We start from the raw sequence: 19,411 nt of genomic DNA, 5'->3' as shown, positions 1-19,411 counted from the left end.
TTCATTTCCGCCCCTAAATACTGTTTCGCGCGCTCGCGGTGTACAAATGCGCTCGCGGCTGCACAGATCCGCTCTCGCGGCTGCACAGATGCGCTCTTGCGTTGCTATTTTCCTCTCGTGGGTCTGGTTTGCGCGCTTGGGTTTATTCGCGTGCTCGTGGTTTTCGTGCGCGCGACTTTTGACTTCATTTAAACGCCATAGTGGTATTATGGAAATGTGCCTTGAAATGGCAAAGAAGAGACCTCATGTTAGATTTCTGTGTCTAATGTAGAGAAGTGTGTTTAGTGTTTTGCAAAACAGTGTGAAGCTGAAAATGTGCTTATAGTTGTGCAGATCTGGGCTTAGGTTTTGCTCCTTTAGTGTCAGGTTTTGCTAACTTGGGGCGGCAGTGGCTCAGTGGTTCATGTAGGTTGTCTACAAACCAGACGGTTGGTGGTTCGATCCCCGGTTCCACCTGACCAAGTGTCGAAGTGTCCATGAGCAAGACACCTAACCCCAGCTGCTCCTGACGAGCTGGATGGCGCCTTACATGGCTGATATTGCCGTTGGTGTATGAATGGGTGAATGTGAGGCAAAAATGTAAAGCGCTATATAAATGCAGTCCATTTCCATAACTGTGTGTTAATTTAAATATTAGTGTGTAAGCAATCGTAAAAAACTGTAACGAGACCTGCCAGAACTGATGCTACACTTGATTTTATGGTGGGTTTTTTCTTTATTTTTCGCAAGATTGCATGCTTTCAGTAGCCTGGATGGCAGCCAAACTCAGCCCCGCCCACAACATTTGAGCTCGGGTTTGGTCTGGACTTGATCCATAGAGGAGTTATTATGCCTGAACAGAAACTGACCAATGAGATCATCGGGGCGGGCTTTAGCCGATGATGGAGATGGACAGATGATCAACAGTAACTGACCAATGAGATCGGGGGGGGGGGGGGGGGGGGGGGGCAGTTGAGTTCTTTTGACATTTGACAACTGACGTTATGCATCGCTCCGTCGCTCTGATTGGTTGTAGGTCTGACCAATCGAGGTCTTTCCTGGTTGGGTTGAAACACGCCCCATAATCACAGCCCAATGGAGCATCAGACTCATATTCTGACTAGAGCTGAGTATGACCACGTCAGGCTAAGCTTTCAGTATTAACTTGTGCAAATCATGAAACGAGATTTCCCTCTTATCAGGTCAACACGACTTTGAAGCACTTAGACCTCTCGTGGAACGGCTTTGGGAATGAGGGCGCTCTAGCTCTGGGTGAAGCGCTGAAGTTCAACAACACGCTGGTGCACTTGGACCTCAACAACAACCGCATTACTGATGAAGGTGCTAGCCTGCTGTGTAAGGGGCTGGAGGCCAACGACACGCTCAGAGTGCTGCAGGTGGGCATCTTTAGGCTCTATAATACGGATCAGATTCAATTTACTGCTTTAAAGGGTTAGTTCACCCAAAAATGAAATTTATGTCATTAACTCCTCACCCTAATGTCGTTCCACACCCGTAAGACCTCCGTTCATCTTCACACACAGTTTAAGATATGTTATATTTAGTCCGAGAGTGTATGCAAGTGTATGAACACTATACTGTCCATGTCCAGAAAGGGAATAAAAACATCATCAAAGTAGTCCATATGAGACATCAGTGGATTGGATTAGAGTCTCTTGAAGCATCCAAAATACATTTGGGTCCAAAAATAACAGAAACTACGACTTTATTCAGCATTGTCTTTTTTTCAGCGTTTGTTTTCTGTCCTCAAATAAAGATTCAAACGGTTATGAATCAGCGAATTGATTCATGTTGAGAATCACATGTCAAACTACTGAAATCATGTGAAATTGGCAATCATGAATAAATATGCTGATTTATAACTGATCGAATCTTTATTTGAGGATTAAAACAAACACGGAAGAGAAGACGACAATGCTGAAAAAAATCGTAGTTTTTGTAATTTTTGGACCAAAATGTATTTTCGATGCAAGATTCTAATTAACCACCTAACAGTATGACCAGAAGACAATACTGGACAATACTGGCATGTCTGGGCCCATCTGAAGTTTGCTAGATAGCATTTGGATGATCCAGAATAGGATTGGGAGAATGTCATATGGTCAGATGAAACCAAAATCGAACTTTACTTTTTGGTAAAAACTCAACTTGTCCTGTTTGGAGGAAAAAGAATGCTGAGTTGCACCATAACTACTGTGAAGCATGGGGGTGGAAACATCATACTTTGGCGACTGTGGCATAATAAAAGTCCCGCTGTTCGCGAGGTGTGTGTTGTGTTCAATCGCTCCAGCGGCCGTGCTCATCTCCACAGCACTCGGTCCTGCTCTGCTTCACACTACAGTAACGTCAATAACCAATCGCTCCAGCGGCCGTGCTCAGCTCCTCAACACTCGGTCCTGCTCTGCTTCACTACAGTAACGTTAATAACCAATCGCTCCAGCGGCCGTGCTCAGCTCCACAACACTCGCTCCTGCTCTGCTTCACTACAGTAACGTTAATAACCAATCGCTCCAGCGGCCGTGCTCAGCTCCACAACACTCGCTCCTGCTCTGCTTCACTACAGTAACGTTAATAACCAATCACTCCAGCGGCCGTGCTCAGCTCCTCAACACTCGGTTCTGCTCTGCTTCACTACAGTAACGTTAATAACCAATCGCTCCAGCGGCCGTGCTCAGCTCCTCAACACTCGCTCCTGCTCTGCTTCTCTACAGTAACGTTAATAATCAATCGCTCCAGCGGCCGTGCTCAGCTCCTCAACACTCGGTCCTGCTCTGCTTCTCTACAGTAACGTTAATAACCAATCGCTCCAGCAGCTGTGCTCAGCTCCTCAACACTCGGTCCTGCTCTGCTTCTCTACAGTAACGTTAATAACCAATCGCTCCAGCGGCCGTGCTCAGCTCCTCAACACTCGGTCCTGCTCTGCTTTACTACAGTAATGTTAGTAACCAATCGCTCCAGCAGCCGTGCTCAGCTCCTCAACACTCGGTCCTGCTCTGCTTTACTACAGTAACGTTAATAACCAATCGCTCCAGCAGCTGTGCTCAGCTCCTCAACACTCGGTCCTGCTCTGCTTCACTACAGTAATGTTAATAACCAATCGCTCCAGTGGCCGTGCTCAGCTCCTCAACACTTGGTCCTGCTCTGCTTCACTACAGTAACGTTAATAACCAATCGCTCCAGCGGCCGTGCTCAGCTCCTCAACACTTGGTCCTGCTCTGCTTTACTACAGTAATGTTAATAACCAATCGCTCCAGCAGCTGTGCTCAGCTCCACAACACTTGGTCCTGCTCTGCTTCACTACAGTAACGTTAATAACCAATCGCTCCAGCAGCTGTGCTCAGCTCCACAACACTTGGTCCTGCTCTGCTTCACTACAGTAACGTTAATAACCAATCGCTCCAGCGGCCATGCTCAGCTCCTCAACACTCGCTCCTGCTCTGCTTCACTACAGTAACGTTAATAACCAATCGCTCCAGCGGCCGTGCTCAGCTCCTCAACACTCGCTCCTGCTCTGCTTCACTACAGTAATGTTAATAACCAATCGCTCCAGCGGCCGTGCTCAGCTCCTCAACACTCGGTCCTGCTCTGCTTCACTACAGTAACGTTAATAACCAATCGCTCCAGTGGCCGTGCTCAGCTCCTCAACACTCGCTCCTGCTCTGCTTCACTACAGTAACGTTAATAACCAATCGCTCCAGCGGCCGTGCTGAGCTCCACAACACTCGCTCCTGCTCTGCTTCACTACAGTAACGTTAATAACCAATCGCTCCAGCAGCCGTGCTCAGCTCCTCAACACTCGGTCCTGCTCTGCTTCACTACAGTAACGTTAATAACCAATCGCTCCAGCAGCCGTGCTCAGCTCCTCAACACTCGGTCCTGCTCTGCTTCACTACAGTAACGTTAATAACCAATCGCTCCAGCGGCCGTGCTCAGCTCCTCAACACTCGGTCCTGCTCTGCTTTACTACAGTAACGTTAATAACCAATCGCTCCAGCGGCCGTGCTCAGCTCCTCAACACTCGGTCCTGCTCTGCTTCTCTACAGTAACGTTAATAACCAATCGCTCCAGCGGCCGTGCTCAGCTCCTCAACACTCGGTCCTGCTCTGCTTTACTACAGTAATGTTAGTAACCAATCGGTCCAGCAGCCGTGCTCAGCTCCTCAACACTCGGTCCTGCTCTGCTTCACTACAGTAACGTTAATAACCAATCGCTCCAGCAGCTGTGCTCAGCTCCTCAACACTCGGTCCTGCTCTGCTTCACTACAGTAACGTTAATAACCAATCGCTCCAGCAGCCGTGCTCAGCTCCACAACACTCGGTCCTGCTCTGCTTCACTACAGTAATGTTAATAACCAATCGCTCCAGCAGCCGTGCTCAGCTCCACAACCCTCGGTCCTGCTCTGCTTCACTACAGTTACGTTAATAACCAATCGCTCCAGCATTCGTGCTCAGCTCCTCAACACTCGCTCCTGCTCTGCTTCACTACAGTAACGTTAATAACCAATCGCTCCAGCAGCCGTGCTCAGCTCCACAACACTCTGTCCTGCTCTGCTTCACTACAGTTACGTTAATAACCAATCGCTCCAGCATTCGTGCTCAGCTCCTCAAAACTCGGTCCTGCTCTGCTTCACTACAGTAACGTTAATAACCAATCGCTCCAGCAGTCGTGCTCAGCTCCTCAACACTCGGTCCTGCTCTGCTTCACTACAGTAACGTTAATAACCAATCGCTCCAGCGGCCGTGCTCAGCTCCTCAACACTCGGTCCTGCTCTGCTTCACTACAGTAACGTTAATAACCAATCGCTCCAGCAGCCGTGCTCAGCTCCTCAACACTCGGTCCTGCTCTGCTTCACTACAGTAACGTTAATAACCAATCGCTCCAGCAGCCGTGCTCAGCTCCTCAACACTCGGTCCTGCTCTGCTTCACTACAGTAACGTTAATAACCAATCGCTCCAGCAGCCGTGCTCAGCTCCTCAACACTCGGTCCTGCTCTGCTTCACTACAGTAACGTTAATAACCAATCGCTCCAGCGGCCGTGCTCAGCTCCTCAACACTCGGTCCTGCTCTGCTTCACTACAGTAACGTTAATAACCAATCGCTCCAGCAGCCGTACTCAGCTCCTCAACACTCGCTCCTGCTCTGCTTCACTACAGTAACGTTAATAACCAATCGCTCCAGCAGCCGTACTCAGCTCCTCAACACTCGGTCCTGCTCTGCTTCACTACAGTAACGTTAATAACCAATTGCTCCAGCAGCCGTGCTCAGCTCCACAACACTCGGTCCTGCTCTGCTTCACTACAGTAAAGTTAATAACCAATCGCTCCAGCGGCCGTGCTCAGCTCCTCAACACTCGGTCCTGCTCTGCTTCTCTACAGTAACGTTAATAACCAATCGCTCCAGCGGCCGTGCTCAGCTCCTCAACACTCGGTCCTGCTCTGCTTCACTACAGTAACGTTAATAACCAATCGCTCCAGCAGTCGTGCTCAGCTCCTCAACACTCGGTCCTGCTCTGCTTCACTACAGTAACGTTAATAACCAATCGCTCCAGCGGCCGTGCTCAGCTCCTCAACACTCGGTCCTGCTCTGCTTCACTACAGTAACGTTAATAACCAATCGCTCCAGCGGCCGTGCTCAGCTCCTCAACACTCGCTCCTGCTCTGCTTCACTACAGTAACGTTAATAACCAATCGCTCCAGCAGTCGTGCTCAGCTCCTCAACACTCAGTCCTGCTCTGCTTCACTACAGTAACGTTAATAACCAATCGCTCCAGCGGCCGTGCTCATCTCCTCAACACTCGGTCCTGCTCTGCTTCACTACAGTAACGTTAATAACCAATCGCTCCAGCAGTCGTGCTCAGCTCCTCAACACTCGGTCCTGCTCTGCTTCACTACAGTAACGTTAATAACCAATCGCTCCAGCGGCCGTGCTCATCTCCTCAACACTCGGTCCTGCTCTGCTTCACTACAGTAACGTTAATAACCAATCGCTCCAGCAGCCGTACTCAGCTCCTCAACACTCGCTCCTGCTCTGCTTCACTACAGTAACGTTAATAACCAATCGCTCCAGCAGCCGTACTCAGCTCCTCAACACTCGCTCCTGCTCTGCTTCACTACAGTAACGTTAATAACCAATCGCTCCAGCAGCCGTGATCAGCTCCTTAACACTCGCTCCTGCTCTGCTTCACTACAGTAACGTTAATAACCAATCGCTCCAGCGGCCGTGCTCAGCTCCTCAACACTCGGTCCTGCTGTGCTTCACTACAGTAACGTTAATAACCAATCGCTCCAGCAGCCGTGCTCAGCTTCTCAACACTCGCTCCTGCTCTGCTTCACTACAGTAACGTTAATAACCAATCGCGCCAGCAGTCGTGCTCAGCTCCTTAACACTCGGTCCTGCTCTGCTTCACTACAGTAACGTTAATAACCAATTGCTCCAGCAGCCGTGCTCAGCTCCACAACACTCGGTCCTGCTCTGCTTCACTACAGTAAAGTTAATAACCAATCGCTCCAGCGGCCGTGCTCAGCTCCTCAACACTCGCTCCTGCTCTGCTTCACTACAGTAAAGTTAATAACCAATCGCTCCAGTGGCCGTGCTCAGCTCCTCAACACTCGCTCCTGCTCTGCTTCACTACAGTAAAGTTAATAACCAATCGCTCCAGCGGCCGTGCTCAGCTCCTCAACACTCGGTCCTGCTCTGCTTCACTACAGTAACGTTAATAACCAATCGCTCCAGCGGCCGTGCTCAGCTCCTCAACACTCGGTCCTGCTCTGCTTCACTACAGTAAAGTTAATAACCAATCGCTCCAGCGGCTGTGCTCAGCTCCTCAACACTCGCTCCTGCTCTGCTTCACTACAGTAACGTTAATAACCAATCGCTCCAGCAGTCGTGCTCAGCTCCTCAACACTCGGTCCTGCTCTGCTTCACTACAGTAATGTTAATAACCAATCGCTCCAGCGGCCGTGCTCAGCTCCTCAAAACTCGGTCCTGCTCTGCTTCACTACAGTAACGTTAATAACCAATCGCTCCAGCAGTCGTGCTCAGCTCCTCAACACTCGGTCCTGCTCTGCTTCACTACAGTAACGTTAATAACCAATCGCTCCAGCAGCCGTGCTCAGCTCCTCAACACTCGGTCCTGCTCTGCTTCACTACAGTAATGTTAATAACCAATCGCTCCAGCAGCCGTGCTCAGCTCCTCGACACTCAGTCCTGCTCTGCTTCACTACAGTAACGTTAATAACCAATCGCTCCAGCAGCTGTGCTCAGCTCCTCAACACTCGGTCCTGCTCTGCTTCACTACAGTAACGTTAATAACCAATCGCTCCAGCAGCCGTGCTCAGCTCCTCAACACTCGGTCCTGCTCTGCTTCACTACAGTAATGTTAATAACCAATCGCTCCAGCAGCCGTGCTCAGCTCCTCGACACTCAGTCCTGCTCTGCTTCACTACAGTAACGTTAATAACCAATCGCTCCAGCGGCCGTGCTCAGCTCCTCAAAACTCGGTCCTGCTCTGCTTCACTACAGTAACGTTAATAACCAATCGCTCCAGCGGCCGTGCTCAGCTCCTCAAAACTCGGTCCTGCTCTGCTTCACTACAGTAATGTTAATAACCAATCGCTCCAGCAGTCGTGCTCAGCTCCTCTACACTCGGTCCTGCTCTGCTTCACTACAGTAACGTTAATAACCAATCGCTCCAGCAGCCGTGCTCAGCTCCTCAACACTCGGTCCTGCTCTGCTTCACTACAGTAACGTTAATAACCAATCGCTCCAGCAGCCATGCTCAGCTCCTCAACACTCGCTCCTGCTCTGCTTCTCTACAGTAACGTTAATAACCAATCGCTCCAGCAGCCGTGCTCAGCTCCTCAACACTCGGTCCTGCTCTGCTTCTCTACAGTAACGTTAATAACCAATCGCTCCAGCGGCCGTGCTCAGCTCCTCAACACTCGGTCCTGCTCTGCTTCACTACAGTAACGTTAATAACCAATCGCTCCAGCGGCCGTGCTCAGCTCCACAACACTCGGTCCTGCTCTGCTTCACTACAGTAACGTTAATAACCAATCGCTCCAGCGGCCGTGCTCATCTCCTCAACACTCAGTCCTGCTCTGCTTCACTACAGAAACGTTAATAACCAATCGCTCCAGCGGCCGTGCTCATCTCCTCAACACTCGCTCCTACTCTGCTTTACTACAGTAACGTTAATAACCAATCGCTCCAGCGGCCGTGCTCAGCTCCTCGACACTCAGTCCTGCTCTGCTTCACTACAGTAACGTTAATAACCAATCGCTCCAGCAGCCGTGCTCAGCTCCTCAACACTCGCTCCTGCTCTGCTTCTCTACAGTAACGTTAATAACCAATCGCTCCAGCAGCTGTGCTCAGCTCCACAACACTCGGTCCTGCTCTGCTTTACTACAGTAATGTTAATAACCAATCGCTCCAGCGGCCGTGCTCAGCTCCTCAACACTCGGTCCTGCTCTGCTTCACTACAGTAACGTTAATAACCAATCGCTCCAGCAGTCGTGCTCAGCTCCTCAACACTCGCTCCTGCTCTGCTTCACTACAGTAATGTTAATAACCAATCGCTCCAGCAGCCGTGCTCAGCTCCTCAACACTCGGTCCTGCTCTGCCTCACTACAGTAACGTTAATAACCAATCGCTCCAGCGGCCGTGCTCAGCTCCTCAACACTCGGTCCTGCTCTGCTTCTCTACAGTAACGTTAATAACCAATCGCTCCAGCAGCTGTGCTCAGCTCCACAACACTCGGTCCTGCTCTGCTTTACTACAGTAATGTTAATAACCAATCGCTCCAGCGGCCGTGCTCAGCTCCTCAACACTCGGTCCTGCTCTGCTTCACTACAGTAACGTTAATAACCAATCGCTCCAGCAGTCGTGCTCAGCTCCTCAACACTCGCTCCTGCTCTGCTTCACTACAGTAATGTTAATAACCAATCGCTCCAGCAGCCGTGCTCAGCTCCTCAACACTCGGTCCTGCTCTGCTTCACTACAGTAACGTTAATAACCAATCGCTCCAGCAGCCGACCTCTAGCGGACGGAAAAGTTAAATTGTGAAAATAGTGCACCTTTAAGAATATTTAGATATTTGTACTGGAAAACAAGACAGAATAATGAAAAAGGACATTATTGGTAAAACAATTTTACAGTGTCCTTGTTACAAATGTACTTACCATAGTAATAACAGTAAATTATGCATAATTACATGCCTATAGTAAGTACACGTAGTTACTAAATATTACTCAGTACTTAAATATTTAATTACACTGTAACAATGACACCCTAAAATTAAGTGTAACTAAATGTTTTTTGCAGTGTACTTATCATTATACTAAAGCTACACATCTTGTGAAGTAATACTGACGATTGTCTCCTTACAGCTGGCGTATAACTCTCTGACAGTAGAGGGGGCTCTTACTTTGATCAACGTAGTCAAGAACACACCGAAAACCGCCATTGAGGAGATCAACATATGTGTGAGTGCCGTGCTTTGCAATTGCTTTTGCTTCAGGACTCAGGAATTTATTAAAGCAACCATGACCTGCACAGACCTATCAAATGCAAGGTTCATAAGGCGAATCAACAGTACAGTACATTTTTATAATGTAAAGATAAAGGCATAAAGAAAAATTTGTATTTGTGTAAAATTCTGTAGAGTTTACTTGGACATATGATCTTTGAAATCACATACAGGAAGTATGTGTCCTTTTGTCCTTTTACTCTTACCCAGCGGCCCAATCAATTCGCACACTATCCATACTAAATAGTATTCAAAAATAGAATTAGTATGTCCCAAATCGTAGTATGCTGAAAAGAGTATTCCAAAGATACCCGGATGGTTTACTATTTCCGGTCAGAATTCAAAGTGCGGATTGACACACACTCTAACGGCTGATATTACCCACAACCCATTGCGAGTTTGGATGAGGAATCAATTAGAACTACGGATAAAAAGTGTAAAAAAACTACAAACATGACGGATGTGCGAGTCCGACGGTTAAGTAGAGAGGTTTAAATAAAGGGTTTTGAGTGATCAATTGTCATTATTTATTTGACTAAAATATATTTATTCAGTGTTGTCCACATTATATTTCACCTGCAGCAGCATTGTGAACTTTTGTACTGACACGTTTGACCATTAACTTTTAAATGCGTCATTATATTTAAACTGCAAACACATTAGAGTGTCTCTGCATTAAAGACACACAACTTGCAAATCAACGTCAACTACATTTCTCTCCAATACTGCAGGAGATTAATCTGAATGTGGAGGATTTGAACTGTGACGGCGCTTGACAGCAGTTTAAACAATGATAGGATGCTCATAACTAAGCAACAGAGTCCGTTAAAGATGACGAAGTAGTGCCGAAGCTGGCATACTCTTCTGCTACGCACATAAAAGAATGTACTTTTTCTTCACAAAAAGAGTACATACTTTTAGGACATAGTATAAGTAGCCGAATTGGGATGCAGCCTTACTTATATTACTGGTTAAACAGTGGTTAGTTGTATGTAGTCACGACCCACCAGTTGAGGACCACTGGTCAACTCAATATAACAGTGGAGTGAAGTGTGTCTTCTTTGCTTGTGTTTGTTATGCTGTAGAACGTGCTGGTGAATGAGAACTTCGTGCAGCTCTTAGAGTTGATCTGTCAGGAACATCCCAGTCTGGAGGTGCAGTATGGAGGCGTCGGAGGCTTTATAGCCAAAAAGCCCCGGAAACGTATTGACCCCATGAAAGTCATTCAGGTGGATACTCTACACCAGTGTTTCCAAACCACGATCCTGGCACAAACACACCTGATTCAAATGATCATCTTATTAGTGGAGACTCCAAGACCTGTGCTGCGTTCCAGTTCGTTTTTATCATGCCCTTCACTCGCAAACTTCCCTCCGTCTCGTTCACTCGGATGTGCGTCATTGCTTACGTTGCATGAGTGCCCACTACTGGCGGAAACTTTGCAATGGACTGAATTGGAACACCCTAAGCCCTTGACCACTTGGAATCCACTATGGAGTTGATTTATTTATTTTTATTTATTTTTTACGAAAAAAAAAATATCATGAAAAAATGAAAACTCTATGAAAAAATATCATAGAGTTGTTTGTGGTGGGGTAAATTAAACGCGTTATGTGGTGACGTCACAATCGCGTTGCATTGTGGTATATGAAGCTCCCTGAAGTGTACATATGAAGTAGACTCGCTCACTCGGTCAAAATATAAACTTCCCTTGTCCACTTCACGAAGTGGAACGCACTTCAAAATGGAGGCGGGGATTCCCCCAAGGGGAAGTGCTTAGGGCAGTTTGCAAGTGCGTGTCTTAAAGTGGAGTGGAACGCAGCATGGGCATTCAGTGAAGCAGACTTGCAAAATGTGCAGTATTGGTTGGCCTCCAGGATCGTGGTTGGGAAACACTGCGCTACACTCATGGGAATTAAAACGGCTCAAGTACTATTACCAAAATTGGCGAAATCTGATGGTTTTGCAATTGGTCTTTTTGAAGGATTACCTTGATCAGCGCAAGCTTCGCCTGTGGGACTTCTTCCGTAACATCGACAAGGATGGGACAATGCGTGTTCCCGTCGTAGACTTCAGAAAAGCTGTTCAGGTATTGACCTGCATAAAAGTCATATTTTCATGAAGTCAAATCCCTGGAAGTTGCTCAATGAATACCCAGAGTGAGCAGAGCTGCAATCTAGAAAATGAAGAAGCTCAAATAAAAGATTTTTATTTTATTTTATATGTTTTTCTATGTTCAACATCATCCCAGCGAACAAAAATATGTTCTAAAAACATTTAGCTAATGTTCCCATTAGGTTATGACAACTTTTGCTGAATGTTAAGGGAACATTCTGGCTCATCATTTTCCAAACAGTAAAGGAATGTTACTTGAAGACTAATACAAACATCCTTTAGCAAAAATGTTGGAAAAAAATGTTGGAAGATTTTAAAGTTGGAGATGGAGTTTTTTTGCTAAAGGATGTTTGTATTAGTCGTCACACGAGTGCTCTGTAAACACGGGGCGGTGTATGAAGGTATTATTGGTGCAAAACAACTGAACATGTGTGAGAGTGAAATGTGCAAAATTTGTCCGTGACCTCACATTTTTGATACGGGTGTGTGACTGCGTTTTGCACCATATGCACTGCAGCAACTGTAGCAAAAATGTGAGTGTATGAGTTTCTTCATGTGTGATTCGTAGAATAGGATTTGTGTACCTGCAGTGAAGAATGTGTGAAGGTGTAACTGCTGTGTTGTGTTTGTAAGAGAGAAAAAAAAAGCTACAAGTTTACAACTCCTAAAATATTTTTCTCTGTGACTTCAAATGTATTGATATGCTGTACACAGATACAAATTTCCCTCTCACACGTGTTCAGTTGCTTTGCACCAAAAATACCTTCACAGCGGTGCTTCCGCCTACTAGACGTTCCCATGGGATTACGCAACCCATGGTGTGTCACAGAGCAGCGCAAGATAAGCAATTTAGGTTAAAAAAATATATAAATGTTTGTTTTTGTTTTTTAAACCGATGGTTTGTCTGGATCAGCCTCTATTCCTCTGGGATCATCAGAGTCTATGAAGCTCTTCCTCATTGATTTGGACCTTCAACCGTTGGTTCCCATTGAAGTCCATTATGAGGAGAAAAATCCTGAGAAAGAATGTTCTTCTCAAAAAACGTAATTTCTTTTCCACTGAAGAAAGAAAGAATTGAACATCATGGATGAGATGGGGGTTATTATGGGACTTAACTATTATTATGTGGAAAATAGCTTCAGAATGAGTAGATAAGTCCAAATATCTACTAGTGGAAAAATATGTTAAAAAGGTAACCCTGAACATCAAATGATGTGTTGTTATTTCTGGTCCGTCCTTATAGCAATCCAGCATCCCACTGGAGAGGTTCCAGATCGAGGAGTTGATTCAGAGACTGGACCGAGACCGGACAGGCATAGTGGACTACAGGTGGACTCTCTTTTACGGCTCGAACACAACACACACTGAGATAATGCTGGCATTAATATTAAACGCAGTGCACAAAGTGCACAGACTCTGTCCACCGGGACCGTTCTCACACTTGAAAAGGGTCATAAATCATCTCAGTTACTGTCATCTGTGTATTTCTTGTAGCTTTAAGGGGGGGGGGGGGGGGGGTGAAATGCTGTTTCATGCATACTGAGCTTTTTACACTGGTAAAGACTTGGATTCCCATCCTAAACATAGACAAAGTTTCAAAAACTAATGTTGGACGCTTGAGGACGTCACCGCTTTGTGTGCTCGTCATTCTTTAGCTCCGCCCACTCGATACGCCTCCAGCCGCTCGTTTTTTTCTGGAAAGACTCGGTACAGCCTAAATTTCTTTTATAAATATAATAAAACTAAAGACTTTTCGGAGATATGAAGGATGCAATACTACTCTATAGGTACTCAAGATTGACATGAGATTGACTGAAACTGAGTGTTTCACCCCCCCTTTAATTTGTTTGTACTAGCTGTTGTTTGGATGGTATTATTATTAGTCACCTGAGTAGAGTTTCCCAATCATTTTCCAACATGGGTCATATATACTTAGCCTACGTCTAAACATGTCCGATTCCCCAGTGTGTGATAATGAGGGTGAGACATTTGCTTTTAGCACTTGCACAAAACTCAAAGCTCTTCGTCGAGGCGGATATTTTAAACCCATAATTGCTTGTTGTCAAATGTGTGGACATAGTCCCACCAGTCCTCCCTTCTAGGTCTTACCCATACTTGGGTGAGTATGGCCATCTGACCAATGTCCAACAATTTAAATCTTGAGGGTCAACGTGGCGCTCACATTAAATTAATTCTTTAGTTTAAGTGGGAGATTTATGTAAACACAGCAGTGGTGGCTGGTGATAATTATTTTTTTGCGGGATGTCAAATAAATACCAAGAAGCATGTTGACTAAATTCAAGCATTAAAGAGAAAACAGTGTCTGCACTTTTACCTTTTTACACATTAATTTCCCACATATAATTGAATGAGGAAAGAAAAAACAAAAGAAAACAGCAACAACAGACTAGCATGTTGAGTACTTGAACATATATTTTGCTCTCCTTTCTTTCTGGCCAGCACATTTCTCAATGACTCTCTGATTAAAGTCAGTCATCTAAGGCCCCGTCCACACGAAGCCAGCGCTTTCCTAATACGATCTTTTTTTCCCCACGTTTCAAGAAATATCTGCGTCCACACGAAATTACTAAAACGGACTAAAAACGATGTAGTTTGCATGCCAGGCCAGTGTGTGGCGCTGTAATTCTGCCACAGAAATACACTAAAAACGGAGAAGAAGAGTTGTGGCTAGCAGGGGTATAGCAGGCAAAATCTCACAATAAAATAACAATAAATACATTTGCTACTTAACAGATGTGTTTTATTAATGCCTACACCTACCCCAGCCCTAAACATACCCTTACAGTAATGCAGATACGGTCATTAAATGACGCGATATTGATGAGCTCATGCCCAGTGCCTGTAGTTGTATCCCTTAACTCTTCACCGTGCTGGACGTAGTGTGATGACATCACCGTTTCAGAAAATATACGGATTGGCTGTACACACGAAAACGGAAGATGATCGTTTTCAGATTCACCCACTTTGGGACCCGGTTTCGAAAAATATCGGATTCATGCTTCTAAAACGCCGGATCCGTGTGGACGAAACGCTGATACGGTACAAACTTTATACGTATACAGCTAAACGCGTCTCCGTGTGGACGGGGCCTAAGTAGCAAGTTTCTTTTCTATGGGCAGCAACCCCTCTCTTACCCCCGTTGTTGTCCACAAAACTTCAGTAAAGACACTTTGAAATAAAAGTGCTAACATCCCATCCAGCCACCCACCTCCGTTTCTCATAACAGAAAGTCACTAGCCTGTGGCTGGATTTGTAAATCGGGTTGGTATAGTCCGAGATCCTGTATCCTTTTTTTCTTTTCTTCCAGAGAACGCCTTGTGAAAGGTTTCTTTGTGTAAATCAGTAACAGAATTTGGTTTAACTGCTGCCATCTCTTTGATCAGCTCTCTCGCAGTAATGCCCAAGAGTGTAAAGTTGAATGACAGATGGCGAGAACCAATCAGATTGCATAAAATAACATCCAATTCTGATTTGCCAGGGATGCAGCGACCTGCGTCCGGAGGACAATCTTTAAGAAACCAATTAGAGACCAGCTTCAGGTCACATGCTGCCCAAAGATTTATGGACTAAGACTAAGACATAGACCAGATAGATTTGTCCGGCGTCCCTCGCCCATGAAGCATATTGAAAAACATAAAAATGTAATTAAAGACGTTTTTTATTAAATGCTGAGGCTCTTACTACAAGCCAGCACATAGAGTAAACCATTTTATTTTTTACTTAATTTTTATATCATTTTTGTATACATGTATATTTCTAGAATTTTGATGGGGCGGCGCCCCAGACCTCTATTGAAAAGCCGCCACTGAAACACATATCAATACAAGTCAAGTTGTTAGTTGAATGTTAACAGACGGGACAATAAAACGGGTATGGTCCAAATATTATATCTGTGCATTAAGCCTAGAATTAGCATGTTACACTTCTTTCCATTCTCAATGGCCCTCATTTATCAAAAGTGCGTACACCAAATTTCCAGCGTACACCCAAACCCACGGTGACATTGAGATTTATCAATATGGACGTTGGCGTACGGCACGCTCAAATCCTACGCTAGCTCAGGAGGCGGTGGACGCACGTTTGAGTTAGTGCGAAAATGCGCAGTCAAACAATAACACCACAAAACGCACTGACAAATATATGCTAGGCCTATATTATAACCCACTGTAAAAAAACAAAAAAACAAGAACATAGTAATTATAAACTTCAGTGTTTATTTTTGTGCAACATGGACTTGTTTAATTTGTGTGACACCAAGCATTTGATTTGTAGGCATGTATTCCTCCAGTTGCGAGCCTGTGCGTTTTACCTGACGGTTCGGGGTTACGCCCGGCAGCTGCACACGGACTGGGACTGAAAATAATTCAGACTGTCAAAATAATAAAATTGACATTCTTCTTCTTTTAAATAATAATAATAATAAAATAAATAATAACGACATTCTTCTTCTAAATAACAATAAGCGTCATTAATAATAAAAATCATCATAATAATAATAAGAATCTTACAAACTGTCATGCAATTATTAATGTGAATGAATGGTAGGCTACTCCACATCACATCATCATCACTATCGTACACCCCAATAGCCTACCTACATGTGCCGTGATACGACATTAAATGCTAAATTCAAAATCATTGTTCTGTAAAATAATACATTGTGATAATTTCTCATCCAAACTGCTATTTAAACTGCTGGAGTGCGCTTCTCAACCCCCACACTGTTACTCGTAATTTAGGTCCATATTTTGTTTTTTTGGGGTGCCTTTAATCCCCCTCTTTAAACTCCCAAATAAAACAATTTCGCTTTTTTTCCACTTCCCTGATGATGGTCTTGATGGGCGTATCAATCATCACACTAGTTCAGTAGTCAAGGCACTGATCAGGGAGTCAGCCCATTGACTCATGTCCTAATCAGTGCCCTGACTAGTGGACTAGTAACATGATTGAGAAGCGCCCGATCTCCACGTCGGAGAAGTTTTGCTTGTTTGCCGTCTTCCGTGTATCCATGGCGTAAAACAAGGGCGTGGGGGAGGCGGAGACTTGAATATATAGGGGCGTGTTATTCTAATGACGATCGTTTTCAGCCGCGGCATTTATCAAGGGCAGGTATTGCGTACACCTGGATTGCAGAGGCGCGCACAGCTTCATAAATCAGGCGGTGAGAGGAGTGTAAGCATAATCTTACGCCAACATATACACCCGTTTCTACGCAAGATTAATAAATGAGGGCCAATGCACTGACCACAAAGAGCTTCACAGTGCTGAACTATTGCCTTGCTACCCCACAGAGGCCTTGCGGATACTAGGAAACAGATGATGCGAGACCACCGGCGCCAACTTCGTAAAGTGGAGTCCCGGCAGAAGAAGGAGAAGCAGAAGAGCGACCGGATCCTCAAAACCTTCGAGAGCGCTGTAGAGGCAGTAACTCCACGGAGCTCCATGATTATATCCCCAGGAGCCGCAAAAGAGGACTCCAACGGCCCACAGTACTTTTCTGCCACGCCGCTGAGCTCCTGGCACCATATAATCATGTCCAACAGCAGCCGATATTCCGTCAATAACATGAACAGCGAGCATCTGCACCTTCCCATGATAGGGAACCCCTCAGGATCACCAGATATGCGCTCATATTCACAGCCAAACCTTTTCGCCAGCATCCCTAAGCCATCGAGCAGCAAACCCACTTCTGCCCAGGGATTGCACTCCACTTCCAACCCAAGTGTGGCCATCAGTAAACTCAGCCCCACTGCTAACCTGACCAGATCCAGGCCGGCGTTAAATACTGAGCCCTCCGCCAAAGCAAAAGTGAAAGGAAAGAAAAAGAAGCCCAAGAAAAGAAAAGATATAATGGCAAAATGATAGTGTGTCTATACCTGTCAAGCTCCACAAAGGGAACATTTTCAGAGAATAACAACACATTCAGAAAACTTGCATTATAGAACATGGACAATTTGTATTATATTTATTTTGTTTTGGAGGGTTTCCTCTGGGGCCTCTGGTAGTCTAATAACACCCAAGATACCAAAGTGATTCTGGGAACAATCTGTTTGACTTTTGGTTGTGAGTTTGGACCACATGGAGATATGGCTCAAGATTGGCCCAGAAGCTGCTCACGAAACCCACTCACGACATTTCCCCAGAAATCAGCCATAACTGTCCCAAAACAGGGCCAGGATCCCCAAAAGTCAGCTAGAAAAGAGCTAAACTGCCCCTTTACCCCAGAACTCACCCACAACTGTGAGAAAACAGCCGCTGTATAATACACTGCTCAAAATAAATATACAAAAAGCATAAATAACACATTGGATCTCTGTGGAGCCCCGCACATGACAGGCAAGAAAAAAAAAGGTAAATAGTGTGGACAATTTACTATTTCGTTCCCTTGATTTATAAATCCTGCGCACGTTGTACTAATTTGTTCCCTCGATTTATAAATTGTGCGCATGATTTAGCAAGTCGAGGGAACAAATTAGTAAAACGTGCGCATGATTATAAATCGAGGGAACGAAATAGTAAATTGTGCGCACGATTTAGCCTACTAGTTTTTTTTACTGCATGTCATGTGCGGGGCTCCGTAGATCTCAATTAATGAAATATTCAGTTTGAAAAATCTTAATTTTTATACATACACAAAATTATGTGATAACAGTGAATTAAAATCTAAAATTATCAACAAACTAAGGGCAAAATCCCACCAAAAATCCCTGTAGTCAATAAATGAAGTTACAGGCTAATCCAACGTGCATGAAGTTCATCACAGCTGCTCATAGTGTAAGTCAGTAGTGTGTATGGCCCTCACATGCACTCAATCTGGACATGCTCCTGATGAGATGGCGGATAGTGTCCAGACCTGGATCAGGGCATCAGTGAGCTCCTGGACAGTCAGTGGTGTACTGGGCCACTTCAGATGCTCTGATACAATTGGATTGGATTGGACAATTGGATTCAGGTCTGGGGAACGTAAGGGTCAGTCAATGGCATTAATGCCTTCGTCGTCTAAAAACTGCCTACACACTCTAGCCACTTGAGGTTGTGCATCATCATACACCAGGAGGAACCCAGGGCCCACTGCACAAGCATAAGGTTTGACAGTGGCTCTGAGGATTTCCTCCCGGTACCTAAGGGAGCATGTGGAGATCTGTGTGACCCTCCAAGGACCCCCAGACCATTACTGACCCAGCACCAAACCAGTCATGCTGAATGATGTTACATGCAGCCTAATGTTCCCCATGGCATCTCCAGAATCTTTCACGTCTGTCACATGCTCAGCGTGAACCTGAAGAAAACGGGCGCCGATGGCAGACTTGAATTCTGGTGTTCTCTTGCAAATGGCAATTGAGCTGCACGGTGCTGAGCTGTGAGCACAGGTCCCACTAGAGGATGTCCGGCTCTCATGCTTCCCTCATGAAGTCTGATTCTGATTGTTTGGTCAGAAACATGCACACCGATATCCTGCTGGAGGTCATTTCGGGGGGCTCTTGCAGTGCTCCTCCTGTTCCTCCATGCACAAAAGAGCAGATACCGGTCCTGCTGCCCTCCTACACCCCTGCAAGGAGATTGCAATTGTCTATTGCCACAACCTGCAAAATAATTTACTTTGGATTGCCTCTCCAATGCACCTGTTATCACTTTCATTTGCACCAAAGCTGGTGAAACTGATTCACAATCACTTATGCTTCCTGATTGGACAGATTGATATCACTGATATTTAACTGACCTGGTGTTACACTGTGATGATTAAGTGTT

The 19,411-nt window shown here is 45.5% G+C and overlaps 1 protein-coding gene across 1 annotated transcript in view; it reads left to right on the top strand.

Annotated features, from left to right (window-relative positions):
• The window catches only part of LOC137090792 (leucine-rich repeat-containing protein 74A), a 37,614-nt gene extending 19,616 nt beyond the window's left edge, over positions 1–17,998 (top strand). The window contains exons 8-13 of the mRNA XM_067454746.1: positions 1,182–1,376; positions 9,387–9,482; positions 10,612–10,755; positions 11,511–11,615; positions 12,885–12,970; positions 16,954–17,998. Coding sequence (XP_067310847.1) covers positions 1,182–1,376; positions 9,387–9,482; positions 10,612–10,755; positions 11,511–11,615; positions 12,885–12,970; positions 16,954–17,524 — 1,197 coding nt within the window. The 3' untranslated portion in view covers positions 17,525–17,998. The remainder of the gene's footprint in view (positions 1–1,181; positions 1,377–9,386; positions 9,483–10,611; positions 10,756–11,510; positions 11,616–12,884; positions 12,971–16,953) is intronic.
• Positions 17,999–19,411: the final 1,413 nt, after the last annotated feature.

This window comes from Pseudorasbora parva, chromosome 10, assembly GCF_024679245.1.
Source record: "Pseudorasbora parva isolate DD20220531a chromosome 10, ASM2467924v1, whole genome shotgun sequence".
Classification (NCBI taxonomy): domain Eukaryota; kingdom Metazoa; phylum Chordata; class Actinopteri; order Cypriniformes; family Gobionidae; genus Pseudorasbora; species Pseudorasbora parva.
The sequence above is the reverse complement of the archived record's forward strand: the minus strand, read 5'-3'. Positions and strand labels throughout refer to the sequence as shown.